The 16,813-nt window shown below is 45.1% G+C and overlaps 1 protein-coding gene across 1 annotated transcript; it reads left to right on the top strand.

The window, feature by feature from the left end:
* The first annotated feature begins 10,553 nt into the window (after positions 1-10,553).
* Positions 10,554-15,810, top strand: LOC308087204 (uncharacterized protein). Its single transcript, XM_080430920.1, has 2 exons — positions 10,554-11,948; positions 14,663-15,810. Exons 1-2 carry the CDS (start codon positions 10,857-10,859, stop codon positions 15,674-15,676), a joined length of 2,106 nt encoding a protein of 701 aa, XP_080287046.1. The 5' UTR covers positions 10,554-10,856; the 3' UTR covers positions 15,677-15,810.
* Positions 15,811-16,813: the final 1,003 nt, after the last annotated feature.

The following is a 16,813-nucleotide window of genomic DNA, read 5'->3' as shown; positions in this document are numbered from 1 at the left end:
ATATAAATTCATAGTCCAGCCTGGGCTCATGGTCCGGTCAAATGTGGAACAGAATATTAGTAAAGCGGTAATTAATCTGCATGCCATCTTTTTTTTCCCATCGTCTTCATGTTTAACTTGTCATATTGTGCACCTATTTTGCTATTTATTGCAAAAAAACTAAACAAAAAAACGAACAGCAATTTGACATCCACCCATCAATCAATCTTCAACTTCAAAATGTTTCCCATGTTTGTTATGACACGCCCACTTTCCTCCCAACATTTAAATTATAATTGTTTATATTTCGTCTTTGTCCCTTTTTCTCCCCAATTTTAGTCATTATGCCAATTGATTCCTCCCCTCAAATTTCTGTGAGTTGTCACAACTGTTGTATCCTACTGGCACACCTGCCAGGCAGTGAGGAGCTTTTTTGTCATTCTACATTTGCACATAGGTGAATTTTTTCCTTTACATTTACCCATCCTAATTATTAGGAGCAGGGGGCACTATTAATACAGTGCCCAGGGAATGTTGCCCAGGGACACTTAGACACTATTCTCTCCAGACAGAATCTGTCGGCAACACTGCCCTAAACATGTAATGTTGTTGTTAGTAGGAATAAACACAGAAGCACCCGAAAGGAAGTGGACTAAGAAAGGGGAGGAGCCAAACCGAGTTCTGTTTCTACACAAATGTCATTTTTTTTTACCGAATGGGTTCCCAGATTGCTTCAACACAGACTGGGTGGACTGGGGGGTGAACCAGGGACTTTCTGATTCCCAGACGGCCTCTCTCTACCCATTCTCTACCACCTACGCTGTTTGCTAAATTTGTATTCCTAGGATGAGCGGGGCGCGGGAGCGCTTGTTTTCGGACACACGAACGGAGGTGCTTCGTCTGAAGCGGACTTGAGCCACGAGAGGTACTGCCGAGCGAGTCACGGTGCCGAACGTTGCGAAGTCCGCTTCAGCCGACTCAGCGCCATCCGAGTTATGTTCTGATAGGGACAGGATGGTAAATCAACACCGCCTCGTGCGCGGTCCAAGTGAACACAGCCGAGCGCTCTCTACCCCCCTTTCAGTCAATCAGAAACTGCGTCTGGACCCGCTCATCCCTGGGAATCCTGCTTTCGCTTGGAAATCTATAAAGAGTGCAATGAACACAAAGTTCTGTATATGGTCAATTTTAGCTTTGAGCAACATGTGTCGAACGACACGTCGCACTACTTGTCTGAGTTTTGAGAATTCATACTGTCTGTGACTCGTCGACAACGTCACCAGAAAACGTAAACGAGAGGTGAATTACAGACCTGGCACACAAAGCATAAATTGACCTTAGCGGGTGGGCCAGTTGGGTCACCCAGGCTCTTGGCCTCAGTTGTTGGACTAGCAACTCAGCAGTTGCTACACAGGTTGGTCAGGGTCCTGTTCAGCAGGGAGAAAATAAATATATATACACTGAAAATATGATTGGTAATTCATATAGGGTACATATAGGGGTGTTATGTGTATAGTAAAGAGCACTGAGCCAAAAGCCAAGTCAAAAGAGTTGAGGATATGATTAGGTTGCTTTTATAAAATGTAATCTTCAAACTTTGAAAATTAAAACTTCAACATCATTCAATTTGTCACGACTTGATTATCAAAGTTGATATGAATGAAGGTTCTAATATGTTTTGGTGTTGAACCTGCCTTTCATCAGGGCATAATTATAATTTCTACATAATGAATTGACCACAATGAAGCTGTCTGAATCTTAAGGAGTGAGCTGAATAGATGAGCAGCAGCAAGGAACCATTACTTATGCCATGCATATTCAATCACACTTTACTGAGTTACAGTATCACTGATGGTCCTGTTAAGCACAGCTGTTCCAAGCGAACCAAAAGCAGCATCCCACACACCTTAAGGATAGCAGCAATGGGCCCCCCTCCTTTGTAATTTTACAAATTTGCTTCGACTTAAGTATGTAATCCATCACTGTAAAAATATGCAATTAATGTAATACAAATATAATTATTTACATATGTGGTAAGGTTTTGCGATACAAATGTATATCCACTGTTTCACGAGTACAAAACCTGCACTCTGAGTCACATATTTGTCAAATGGATGCAAGTTGATGTGGGAAGATGTTTTTTCCATTATACTTTCGTCATGGCAAGTCAGAAAAAAGAATCTACATCAAATCTTCCTATCAGTGCTTGAGTTTATTATAAAAAATCAATAAGCATGTTGGGATAGGTTGGGAGCACTGGAGTAGAAACTTAATCAGGATGATTTAGTTAAGTTATGGATCTTATATTGCAACCTAGATGCTACTACATAATAACTGCTGCATCAGCTGCTGTAGCTCGCTGATAATACAATGTATATGTATTTGATAAATAAATGTATAATCATTAAAACACATTTCAACTTGTCATCTGATACCCACCACACCCCTCTTTTATTGTGAATGGTGCAGTCAAATTGGAAAGTCAGTTGTGCAGAACACTCATACAAGTGGTGTAGTGCTCAAGAGTGTAGCTAATAGCTATGAAGCAAACTGCAGCCTGCACCAGCTCAAGTCAAAATGCCTCCCCCAAAAAGGGACACAAGAAAAGCCCAGGGAGAACAAGGAAATGAAGAACAATAAAATGAAAAGAGCAGAAAGTCAATGGCAAAAAAAAGTGTGATGAAGCACCAGGCAAAGCAGAATGTGGCAAGGTAAGGAGCTAGGCAGCAAATAAAACTTTAGCTAGCTAGCTTAACCTTTAAAGACTATTACATAAATCAATGTTTACGTTTGTTTATCAATTAGATAACTTAATTAGATTTTCAGACCGCTTTGCAGCCTGACATTCTAAGGCACTGATCAGAGCACTACATCACGCAAAGCTTGCCCAACCCGCAAAGCCGATGGGTTGGGTTGGCCAATCATATCCGGCTGTTACCCCACTGTCGACCCACCCACAGGGCCATTTTAATCTAGGATGGAGGCCCACCCATTACACAATCTAGCCAAATACTAGGTTTTGACCAGTCTAGACCTATTTTTCTACTCAAGTGCTTCTGACCGCTCCCGAGATGCAGCTCATTGATAGAGAGGATGAGGGTGACAATGGTGGTAGAGTATTCTATGTCTACTTTAGTGCAGTGGGCCTACGGTACTGGCCTTTTAGCCATTATAAAGCATTATTTTGTACTTTTGCATTTGACAATGATGGATTGCGTACAGTAAGTGGAACCAAATGTGAAAAAACATCACCGGAAACCTTTAATTTGAGTCAGTGGAACAAAGATGACAAAGCGATGATTCTTGCAGGGAATCGCGATGATTCTTGCAGGGAAACGTAATGTTCTCTGCTGTTAGGAAATGTGCTGGGAAGGGTAATCCTTAATTTATACAACAACAACATACAACAGTGTCACAAAGTAGGTTTAAATTGAGCAGCAATTTCATAGTCCAGCACTGCGGGCAATTTGCAAGGACATAACACAGAGAAACCTGCTTATCAACATGAGTAACAACCATGTTTATAATTTCTTTCTTTTTTATATACCATTATACTGCACCAAGAATAAAGTATATCGCATTATCGCATTGTGTTCAAACAGAAGCTGCTGTATTTAAAACCCATCATGCCCCACAGCCATTGAACATTTATTTTAGTAAGTTAAAAAGCCAGCAGACTGGGATGCAGTCAAAAGCAGAGAAAAACTGTTAACACAATACAGCTTTCTACTATTCAAACCAATCCTGCAGACTAGTAACTTTTATTTATTGACCTATCTCTGTATACAAATTAGAGGCACAGTTATAGATCTATCTATATATATCTATTATGTATAGAATTCAGAAATTCTGAAACAGTTTCCATTGGATTAGCTTGAGTGAATAACTGATATCTGTCATTCTCACACATGTAAAACATTTTTGCCACATTACAGTATGTATGAATGATGATACGGTCAGGTGAGATACTTTGATGGTGTAACTTATTTCTATGGAAATTCATCTGCGGTGGTCCAGCATTGCATTGTGTAGGCTACAGTATATTATATACTGTAAATCTGATTAGGCCATTTGTACAGTGAAGAAAAATGGAAACCAGTTTATATGAAACCTGTGTTGAATTTTCAAACAGCATCCACAAGTTATTTTTTTGTTGTTGCTTTATCTCATCAACGTAAACATTGATTTATGTAATAGAGTCTTTAAAGGTTAAGCTAGTTAGCTCAAGTTTCATCAGTACCAATCTCCTGTAGGTTAGCTGCTTGAGCACACAGTAAAACCCTGAGTATTAATTTATCTCTGAGATCCCTTCAGGGTCAATTTTTACACTCTCTATTAAACTAACATGGCACCCTTTATGTTGGCGCCTTGGCTTTACTCTGTAGTCTATTCACATCGTCTCTCATCTTGTATGCTTAAAGGTGCTCTCCCCTCCGGCAAGCACGGCTATGTCTAACTTTTCTTATTTTTTTTATTTTTTACAGCTAAGTCTAACTGCAACTCGGAAGTCTTTCAAAACTCCTTTTCTCTTACACTCTTTTCTGCACTTTCTCTGTTGCTTCATTTATACTTCGTCCTATAACGTGTCGCTCGCCGAAAATAGCTGATCTACAGGCACATCACAGATTAGGCTTGTGTCTTTTGCTCTTTCTTGTGTCCCCGCATATCTTGTTATCTCTCTCTCTCTCTCTCTCTCATCACACGCGCGCGCTATTCCCCGCCTCTGTTATGTCTCTTGCTCAAGAATCCTCAGGGAACACCTGACTGACATGTTATTCAAGGATGAAAGGCATGGTGGAGAGGATTCCAAAAGCAAACACAAAAATATATATGAGAGAGCATGGAGAGACACTGCGTCACCGTTAGAACAAGCTGTGCCTCCTTGGCCCTGAAGATGTTCCCCGCCGCCGTGGACGGAATCGGCTAACGGATCACTTCCATTTATATCAACCAACACTTTGTGCTGTAATGAACTTTTCCCTTTTACTGTAGCCTGTGTAAATAAGCATGTGCATAATTGACTCCATACCACACACCCCCCCCCCCCCCCCACACACACACACACACACACGTGCACATACATACACACTCTACATCATGAACTACACCCAGGCGTTTCTGCTGTCCAAGGCACAATGTAAAATTAGCACGCACCCCAGAGGCATTCACACTGTAACTAAAAAGCCATTTTGCACAGAGCTTTGACAGAGACGTGGGGTATCATCATTCAAAGGGGTGCATGTAGATCCATCTCTACCAGTGAGTTATGTAAGCCATTCAATGGTGCGCTATCCTCTCTCTCTCTCTCGCACACTCTCTCTGTGTCTGATGTCTCTGCTTGGGGAAACTGTGTCGGGATACTCTATCTGCAGTGGCTACAAAGTTGTGCAAGCACACACACACACACACACACACACACACACACACACACACACACACACACACACACACACACACACACACACACACACACACACACACACACACACACACACACCCACACACACACACACACACACACACACACACACACACACACACACACACACACACACACTCATGCGGGTAAGGTGTCTGTGCACACACGCTCTGCTGGTTCTCAATGGGCAGGCAGCCTAGATGTTGCTGAAAACGACAGGGTGGTGGCTACATGCTCTCTCTCTCTCTCGCTCTCTCTCTCTCTCTCTCTCTCTCTCTCTCTCTCTCTACCATGGGAAAAATATATTGTAGGCATGTGTCCAGGGTCAAACATATACTTTCAAATATAGTGTTTGGTCAGTGTTCGCACCTGAATGTTAGAATATACTGTATACAGTGATGACCTAGCTCTCATTTCCTACTCCAGTAGTAGGCTAGTTCTGAAAAACAAATGCCTTGCGGTGGCCAAAAGCCCTGCTGTGTGAAACTCCCTTTTTCAGGGATGCAGGCAGAAGGAGAGGAAATGAAAGAGTGGAGGAGGAAAGGAAAAGGAAGTGAGAGAAACTGCAGAGTGGCATGATTAGGGGTAAATTACTGATTTTATACTTACGGCTCATACTGTAAATCTATGCAGTCTCTCTCTCTCTCTCTCTCTCTCTCTCTCTCTCTCTCTCTCTCTCTCTCTCTCTCTCTCTCTCTCTCTCTCTCTCTCTCTCTCACCCACTGACTTTACAAGAGAGAAGATGGCCCACTCTCACAAATGCATTGTAAGTCTGGTTTATTTGGCAGGTGTTTTATGCTTGTTTATTAGGGCTTCATCAGTGTCTGAACGAACGAGCAGGAAACAAAACAGCAATCCAACAATGGTGACACCTGTTGTGGATTGTCCCTACATTAGACTACTAGAAGATCAGGCATGGGATGAATTAATTAACTTTCGTTTTTTTTTGTTCAATTTTTATTGATTTTACATAGAGAAAAAAAATATAAACGTTTCAAGTACAAAACATCATCATCATTGAACTCAGTATCCCCCACCCTTCTCCCTTTTCCCACTCTTCCTCCCCCAATCCTTCCCATCCCACCCTCCCTCTACCACTCCATCCATCAATCAAGCATCACACAACTCATCCACTGCATCACCAAGTCAGCAGGCTTGTCCACAGTGACATTGTGCTCTGTTGAGCATGGTTAATCCTTGCCGACGACAATTCCAGATAGGCAATGTCCAAAAAGCTCCTTAGCCAGTGTGTTTTGGACAAGTCATGTGGAGGTTTCCAGCGTTGGACTATAATCTTTTTGGCTGCTGTAAGTCCTGCCAGCCAGACTTTGCGTGACTTTCCAGTAAGAGCCAGTTTAGAGTCATCATTCAAAAGATGCACGAACGGGTCCATTGGCAGTTGTACTCCCATTAAGTCTGTTAAAGTCCCCAACACATTTCCGCAGAACTCCATAATCCCCGGACATTCCCATACCATATGGACAAAAGAGCCCAAAGTTCCCGGGGCACAGAATGTGCAATACGGGTCAGGTGCCAATCCCATTCGATGCCTGATTCTGGGTGTTACATATGCTCTGTGACAAAACTTAAAATGTATATATTGATGAATTGGATTTTTTGATGCACCGGATACATTGTCCCAAATGGCATCCCAGTCCAATTCTAGCCCCAAATCTGTTATATCCCTATTCCAGGCTGTCATTCCTGCCGAGAATTAACTTTAGTTAATGTTTAGGCGCTGTTAGTGCAGTTGCATCTAGACATGGGTTTGGTGTTGGTTAGCCTGAGGCTACGAGCTCAATCCATGGTCTTGAAGGGCGCACCCAAACACAGCCGCCCGGATTTGTGCGTGGCTTCCTATTGCTTCACCAATCTATGTCCCCGCCTCCCCTCCCCTCCCCCCCTCGGCCTGTGCACGGAGCACGCTGACGTCACCAAATTTAGAGCGACGCCCCTCTGCACTCTGATTGGTTAGGAGATAACAAGGTCCAAGACCATCGTTCCTGCATGGCTCCCCCAGGCTTTTTTTTTTTTGTAACAAAAAAAAAAGCCTGGGTTTCTGAGGCTAGGTGTTGGTTAACCTTAGGCTAATTGATTTGGGGTGGGCATTCTGTCTCTTCAGTGTAGCCATTGTGACAGTTGTGGCTATAGCACTGTGATTGGCTGCTTGGTACCACATGAAGTGAAACCAAACAATACTGTAGGCTGCATGTTTAACAACAAAACTCTAACACTAACCACTGATTAAATACATGTTCGCATGACATGACCAGGGTTGCCAGATCTGGTTATTGTAATTTCCCAGCAAGATTTTATTTGAAAATAGCCGATCTACAAGCTCACAACGTGTCGCATTGCGACGCGTTGTGAGCTTGTGGATCTGCTATTTTCAAATAGCTGATGTATATGTTAAAGTGCTCATGTGGCCCATAGTCGCTTCTTTTGGGCTGGTTTTCCTAGACCTGGTTGCTTGTTTCTCTCACAGAATCTGGCAACACTGGACATGACCCAACAGTACATTTTGGCCAAGGGTGGCGCTAGAGAAAAGGCCATGGGGTCATCAACAGTCACCAACAGTCCCTCACATGTGTACAGTTAATATGGAAAAAATGGATAGAGTGGAGTCAACTGGTGGTCTGACTGGATCAGCTACGCAAGAGTTAAATGAACAGCAGCTGTGACAGGATCTCATTAGTCCACATTGACTTTAAAATGAGCAACTGTTCTGTTTCTCCGCCATGTTATTTATGGACCCTGCACAGTGGGTGGCTGATTGTTTGAAAGCCGAGAATTTTTAAGAGGCGAACGGGCCAAGGTCCAAAATTCCCTGACACACACACACACACACACACACACAGAAGTTTTATACGGTAATGTCATTACATTACATTAAATGACCTGCTTAAAATTCTAATCACTGTGTTATCCATTGGATCACATCAACTCAGTAATATATAAAATTATTACATTCAGTAGCCAATATGTTAATTTTCCCCGTAAGTGAATAAAAGTCAAGGGGACATTTTATGTTAATTTGAGGTCTATAATCTGAATAGCCTTATCATTGATTACTTTACCTTCTTATTGTAATTAGCTATTATTTCCAGCGGTGTAAAAGTATGTCCAATTATACACTGTCCGTTGAACTGTAATTTCCAGTCACTAAGGAGTACAGCTAGCTACCAAACTTTTATACAGTGAATAGTGATACTTTAATCAACCTGCACACACAGACATACAGTACGTGCACACACAAACACGCTATAACTTCTCTTTTCATCACTTAAACCCTAGACTTAGTAAATTGGACTTGAGTTGGCTCTGTACTTGGACCGCCTTTTCCCCTCTACATCAATACTCTTCGCTAAAAAGAGATAAGGATCGTAGATCGGATATTTTGGGGTAATGTTCCCCCCAGAATGAATTTGGATGGTGGGGTTCAAGTGGCTAAGAAATATAATCTGTTCTATTTTTCTATTTTGACCTTTGGATGACTTACCTACTAGATCAATGTGGTTTGTGGAATTGTCAAAGTGTGTGTTGGTTTGTCAATATCTCAAATGTGTGCAACATCTGCGACAAGATTTATTAGTGGGTATCTGCTCAGTCTGACATGCATCAGTCACCTTGAGGAGACGGAACGTTTAGACATGCAGATGTGTTCACTGAAAGACAACATGACTGTAAGGAACACTGTGTGTGTGTGTGTGTGTGTGTGTGTGTGTGTGTGTGTGTGTGTGTGTGTGTGTGTGTGTGTGTGTGTGTGTGTGTGTGTGTGTGTGTGTGTGTGTTTCTCTTATACCTCTCTATACAGTATGCAAACACGTCCCTGAATGAGTCATATTTCAATCAGGCAATGCCAGAGGGGATGCTTTTGCTGACTAACACATACAGTATGCTTTGAGTGCTGAGTGACAGCAAACCGTCAAGAGTTTTCTCTGGCAGGGTCACTGTCGTTTCATTCTCCATGCAGCCAAGGAGGGTGGGGAAAGAGCAGAAACACGACTAGCAGGTGTATACGGGCTTGTCAGACACAAGAAATCTAATCCAGACAGCCAAGAAGTGGAATATGAATGAGTAACCCCAAAATAGCAGCTGTCTCCGCATAATTGGAACAAATGGAAGATGCGGGAATGCAGCAGAAAATAAAATGGCAAAAACAACGGGGGGATATAGTACACACAGTGACACTGTTTTGCTGACAGTCACAATGGGCCAAGGAGAGTCGTCTCACCGGCAGGCTGTTGTTTCGCAGCTGGGCGGGTTCAAGTGTCTGTAAAACTAGCGCTGATCTCTGTTCTTATACAGTACATGTTGCAATTATGTGCCCCCTCCACCACGCCCCCCACCGCCCTCCACCTCGCAAACTCCTCTAAAAGCACCTCTCTTTTATCCTAGGCAGCATTTAATTGTGAGGAGCTGAGCCAGAAAAGGAATAATCAGATGAGAGCTGAGGTGGGGGGGGGGGCTGCTAACCAGGGATTAATAACACTGGCATCTTGATTGAAGTTCAGTTGCTCTCCCTGGCAAAAAAAGGGGGGTGGGAGAGAGAGGATACAGGACGATAGGATACAGCAGGACGGATTGTGGAAAAGACACGAGGGAGGGACCGAGAGAGAAAGAGAGAAGAGGGAAAGAGTGGGGGGAAAAGTGGGCAGAAGAGAGAGAGGGAATGAGCATCAGGGAGGTTTTGATTCCGGCAGGAGGATAGAGTAATGGGGGAAAACAGATAGATAGAGATGGGGAGAGAGGAGGGAAATAGAGAGAGGGAGTTACGGCAGTGAGAGGGAGTGGGTGGAAGAAATAGCGAGAAGAGAGCAGTACGGCGCAGTGCGGGAGGGGGGGTGAGCAAGAGTGACTGAGACAGAGAGAGAGAGAGGGAGAGGCAGAGACAGGAAGCAGCGTGCCACTGCTACTGAGCCAGAGAGACGCAGGCAAGGAGAGAGAGAGGGAGGCAGAGAGAGAGAGGGAGATAGAGAGAGAGAGGGAGAGAGAGGGAAAGGCCCTCAGCAGCTCTAAGGCCAGACACAGAGAAGGGGAGCGAGGGGCTCACAAGCACTGCTACTATACAACAAGAACAACGGAGAGAATAGAGGGAGGAGGAGAACCAGGAGAGGACGGGAAAAGAAGGGGAAACAGTCAGATACAGCCTCGGACGGGAACATGGGAGTGGGTGGATGAGCTGGAGCTGAGCTCAGGAGGGGGAAGAAACAGATGAAACTTTTGGGAGCGAGATTGAGAGAGAGACAGAGAGAGAGGGAGGGAGAGAGATAGAGAGAGGCAAAATAGCAAGACAGAGGGTTTAAAGATAGAAAGATCAATGACAACAGTTTATGTTAATGGCAAAGTTGGGAAGGGGCTTGTGGAGAAAGAGGAGGAAGGTCTCTCACCTTCAGGAGTGCTCTACTTCCTCTTATTCCTCTTCATCCTGTGAAGCCTCTTGACAGCCTCCGCAGTCATGTTCTCGGACAGCAGGGATCGGGGACTTGGGGAACGTGGCGGCTTCAACAAGCCCCACACCTCTCACTTCTTGCCCTGGTTCCGCAACGGTTTGAAGCCCCACCGCCCCAGTAACCTGGGGCTCAACAGACCGTACAAGTGCACTGCCGGGGGGGAGCCCCGCGAAAACCTCACCCCGCTGGAACGAACCAAGGGGATCGGATTCTTTTCCAGGGAGCTGATCCAGGGCAAGGACAAGGGGAAAAAAGGAGAGCTCCGGTGTAACGGTGTGAGACTCGCCAGGAGGCTGCCTGAAATGTTGAGAGCACACAGCATACTGCCTGAGAAAGTGGGTAAGAGAGAGGGCAGTCCAGCTAAATGGGGCCAGTCTCCAAAGCTCGATAGAGACCCAGACATAGTGGTAAGCCCAGAGGACCAGCCTCAGGGTCCGGACCACAGCTCTACCCCTGTCCAGGACAATTGCTCTGAACGCTCCACTGTCAGCAACCATCGTAGCCACTTTAACCTCCTCCATCCCCAGACAGACAGAGCCGGCCCCTCGGTTAGGAAGCACGTGCCTTTGACTCCTGTTCACGTTCCTGCATCTCCAGGAGAGTTCAGAGGTCAGGAGGCAAACTTTAAGACGCCTGTTGGGGTGTGCGCAGAGGAGGGGAGGGAGAAGCTGTGGCACTATGACAGCTACACCCGCCGCAAACGAGACTCGCAGTTGTCTGGCTGGCTCGACACACAGGGAATAATAGACAGGCGGCAGGGATTTGGAGACCTGAGCATTTGGAGAGACCTGAGCAAGCAGAATGGAGACATCTTCTCCACTGACACGCCTTGCGATGGAGTATACCGTAACAGAATTCTACGAGGCCCCAGGAGACCCAGACCCAGCTCAGAACACATTGTGACCCAGTGCCAGAGCCAGGCGTGTGTCCAGACCAGGCCGGCCAGCGGAGGTGAGCTGCAGACTTCTGCAAAGGATGCAGGCTTGTCAGGACCACGGTGCAGCAGAAAGGCGGTCCGGAATCAGATTAAGCGAGTGGTGGATAATTTGGAGCATGTTCTAGGAGCACTGAAGGACGTCCACCAGGAAATGAGAGAGGTAACAGTGATATTGACTGTGAAGACTGTGATAAGCACAGCTCATATGATCAAAGAGATAAAGAGCTCCCAGCATCTTGATAAGTGGTGTAATGTCTGTCTCATATCCTTGCCTAATGTCATCTTCTGACACAATAGTTCGCCCAGTGAGAATCAGTATTCAGGTCAATATTCTTCCCAGGACTCAGCCAAACAAAAAAAATCATGATTTATACAGCATCTCTAGAGGCAGAGAGAATAAATATTTGGTTGTGTCATTTCATATAAATGTAAACACTTTTCTTAACCTTGCTGGAAAAGCATATGCCTGCTAAAAAGAACCCCGAGGGCCTGTACACTTTCATAAAACAATGCAAGCTAGAGATTGTGACCTCAGAATAATTTTACATGCATTAAAAAGTAAACTCAGCTACAATATTTTAGGTTACCATTAATTCTGAAACAGCTCTACAGTAGGCCCACTTCATGTGAGCCATCATCACTCTAACTATCCAGCATAATCTGTCTCTGACTCTGTACAGCGGCACAGGTGACAATTCATCACACAATTTTCATATAGGTGGATGTGGCAGTTGTGATGCTCCATTTACAGTGTGTTTTCAGTGGTTGATGTGATAATGCTGTCTAACATTAGCCAAAGCAGTCTCCGTGTGCTTCCGACCCCCCCCCTTCTCTGTCTCTGTCTCTGTCTCTGTCTCTGTCTCTCTGTCTCTCTGTCTGTCTGTCTGTCTGTCTGTCTGTCTGTCTGTCTGTCTGTCTGTCTCTTTCTCACACACACACACACACGCACGCACGCACGCACGCACGCACACACACACACACACACACACACACACACACACACACACACACACACACACACACACACACACACACACACACACACACACACACACACACACACACACACACACACACACACACACACACACACACTTCTCCCTTTTCCCTTTCTTTTTCTCCAATCGCCCTCCTTTAGACAGATGCTGCATCAGAGAGAGGCAGCTGGCTAGATCCAATCCTTTTATAATCCATTTATGGCTAAGCATCTCTGCCTCATATTCCTCATCCCGTAAACGTGACACGTAAATCTGGGCTCTAGCTCCCCAGCGTTTGATCTGCATCTGCGGGGCTTTTTGAGCTTGAGGTGGTAACCTCATCATCTGGCCTGTTTGATATACTAGGTTCTTTTTTCAATAAATAATATTACACTGAATAAAGAGCAAGCACTGTGGAAAGCAACCAGAGAAATCTATTTTTTCTTCAAGTCATAGAAGAATGATCAAAAGAGGATGAGTCGCCTATTTATTTCTAGTTTTATTATTCTGTTGCATGAGCTAACGCTTCAGCTATTATTCATAATAAGGCATTTTGAAAAGATAGGGTGTCAAGATTAATGTGAATTATTTCTTAATGAAACACAAAATGAAGAGACCAAAATCAACACAGAGATAAAAGGGAGGCTGAGTCGTCACCCCCTTGTTCCCCAATGCTTGATTAAAATATTTCTCAGCTCTTTGGCCTCCTCTTCCTCAAGGCCCAACAACTTGAAGAAGACCTAAGGGGTCAAAGCGTTATTTTTAATCAACACACTTGGGAGCATGGAGCTGAAATGCAGACATCTTTTTCTCTTTTATCTCTGACGACTCTTGATATTAACAAGCAGCCACCTGCCCGCAGACACTTCATGTGCATATTCGGTGTACTTTCAAAGTAATATAAAAAATGAAACGACAACAACAAAAAAGCCTTAATAAAAAAGGACAATCCAGGTCGTCTTTGACATCAGTGAGGTTGTTGTTGAGCACAGAGAACAAAATAATAATTCATTTGTTCCAGCAGGGACCGAGGAGGATTTATCTGTTCACATAGAGCAGGTGGAGAGATAGGTCAAACATTTTCCCCAGTGTAATTTTCTCCAATCTCTCCAGCTTCCATCAACGTGTACATGCATATGTGTGTGTGTGTGTGTGTGTGTGTGTGTGTGTGTGTGTGTGTGTGTGTGTGTGTGTGTGTGTGTGTGTGTGTGTGTGTGTGTGTGTGTGTGTGTGTGTGTGTGTGTGAGTGTGTCCACCTGCCCCACTGAACCTTTATGGCATCATTCTGTATAGGTGTGTGTGCACCGGTTGTTGTGCATACGCTCATGCATTACTGTGCACTCATTTAAATGTGTGTATCTATACAGTATGTGTGCGCCTGTGCATGATGTATGACCTGTCTCCCTAGTATCCAGGGATGTACGGAAGACTTGTACCTAAACTCTGTATGCCAGCCTTTTTATTTCACACACCTTTATAGGCCAATATAAATCTTTATGCAATAAATCCACAGAATGCGTCCATTGGATAGCATGATAATGTTATGCAAAATACGGTCTTTTCAAGCAGATAACATTTGAATTAATGCCAGTTTGAAAATATTTGTCTGTTTAAAAGGTTGATTAGCAAAGGCAATTGTCTGGAAAACAGAGGATTCAGTCTGTGTATTATTTGGTGAACAAATCTGCTTGCTAAGCTACCGTCCCCGTTTCCTGGAATTTGGTTTAAACGCTGTGCTTTAGTGTTATCGTTTAAGACGCTGGATATCTCATCCATAATGCTATGATGAGGCATCTGTTTGTCTCATGGCGACACAGAACTGGAGCTCATAGCTCAACCAGCATGCTACCTAGTTACTGCTCCATCACTGTATCCCCATCCGTCCTTTGTCTTCCAGGTGGTGGAACAGATTGACTATCTGACCTCAGCTATTGACCTAGATGAGGTGGCGCTGGCAGGAGAAACAAGAGGAGGGGAAGGAGGAGGAGACCGTACCAAGCCACCTGCTGACAGTAGCTCCAGTTCGAGTTCTAGTTCCAGTGGCGTCACTGTGAGCAGCAATCACCAGAGGCCCTCGGACCAGGAAGAGAATCCAGGACGTACAGACCTGACCACCACGATCAGCAGAGGTCAGCTGTTCAACCATACCAGAAGCGTGTCCCCACTAAGCATGTTACAGCACACCCAGAGCACTGTGCTATCGACAGAAATGACTAAAACACCCAATTTCCCCCGTAAACTCGGGTGTTCTCTCAAGCGATGTGCCCCGCCTTCGTATCACCACGACCCTCCTTCGTTGATCAGAACCGGAAGTCTTCCTCAACCTCAAAACCTTGCACCCTCTTCCCATACAGGCAGTCCTCTTGCTGTTCGCCCCCCGACTCCTGGTCTCTCTCCCTTAACGGTCAACATCCATCATCCAAACGGCATTGCATCCCCTAGCCCTTGTCCTCGGCCTCAGTCCCCTGGGCCTTTCTCTCACATTAGGGTATGCCCTTCCTCCCCTCTGTCCCTCATGCCTCCACAACCTCCCCCACCTCCTGCCCTCAGCCCTTCTGTCATCATAGAGACCAAAGTGGTGTCTGATCAGACAGTGCATAGTGACCACCCATCTGCTAGTCCACTCTCTCCATTATCAGCCCGGCCTCCCTCTCCCAGCAGCCCACCCAGGGACTCTGACTCTCAGCGCAAGACGGGTGGAGAGGAGAAGGCACGCTCAGATAATTCAGCTCCCCGGGACCACACATCCCCTGCAGGCACAACTAAGATACCTCCGGCACAGAGCCGCAGGGGCCGCAAGCCTCCACCATACCCACACAACGGACCCTTTGAAAGGGTGAAGAAAGCCAAGGAACCCCGCAAGGCTCCTCCGTATCCTGAGAAAAGAAGGCTGCTCTCTACCACTGTGTGAAACAACACAGCAGGAGGGGGAGGTTGATTGAACAGAGCCAAATTCACAGTCACGGCCACGGGCCTGCAAGAGCAGAGAGTGATTTAAGGCTCGTCAAGTTGAGCAGAGACCAAGTTTCCAAGGCGATGGGACGAAGACGCAACTTGGGGTGAGCATGTCAGGCAAAACAATTTGGCTCTCCTCATGCACCTTTTCTGTCGGTCTCTCACTCTCATTCTCTCTCCCTTTCACTGTAAGAAATCTCTGTGTACATCCGCTGAACTATAGAGTATCATAACAGCTGTCACTGCTGCTGGTTTGGCAACAAGAGCCCCTATACAGATGCTTCACTTGGAGTCTCAACCCACTCTTTTGCCCCCTAGCTCCCCAGCCTCCCACAGACACATTTTAAGGCCGTATATGATAATTGAGTAATCTCTTGTGCAATGAGAAACTCCCAATTAACATAACAAAGCAAAATAATACCTGAACGGCTCACCATATGTATTATGCCAATCTGTGCAGTCTCCAATTGTGGAAATGGTCACTCAACCTGAATCTGTGCTGTCTAGGGTGGCATACATAATTTCTGTTCATTCCTGTGTAGATGGTTATTCTACACAGTATAACCATCACACATCAGCTCAGCTCAGCTCAATTCAGATTGGCTTGGCTCAACCGTGTGGAAACTACACAAGGAGAGAGACTAGAGTTAGAAAGGTCATGTAGTATGAGGATATTAACAAGGCCAAACAAGAAGGCTCTCTGGCTCATGGCTGACAGGGTCACCAGGCCAGTTTCTGGGTGGTGACAGGGGAGACAGGGGCACAGTTGGTTGTTAGTTGTACCCTTCTCAGGGGCCCCTGATGTTAGAGAAATTCCATCTCCGTCCTGGCTCTGGCTTGACCCAACCAGCCACAATTTCCATCTGTTCCCCTCCAAATGTCAGGAGACGCAGAGGAGGAAGGGGGCAGGTGTGCATATGTCTGAGAATGATAAAAAGGAGAGAGGAGTCTGAAAAAAAACAAAAACAAAAGAAACCCTGAAAAACAGACAGATGGAGAAAGAAAGAAAGAAAGAAAGAAAGAAAGAACACATTGGAATGATGGCCAGACTCATTACAGTCATTTACCAGAGCAAATCGATGACTCATTCCAT

The sequence above is a fragment of the Gymnoscopelus braueri genome, assembly GCF_963280865.1.
Source record: "Gymnoscopelus braueri genome assembly, chromosome: 6".
Lineage (NCBI taxonomy): Eukaryota > Metazoa > Chordata > Actinopteri > Myctophiformes > Myctophidae > Gymnoscopelus > Gymnoscopelus braueri.
The sequence above is the reverse complement of the archived record's forward strand: the minus strand, read 5'-3'. Positions and strand labels throughout refer to the sequence as shown.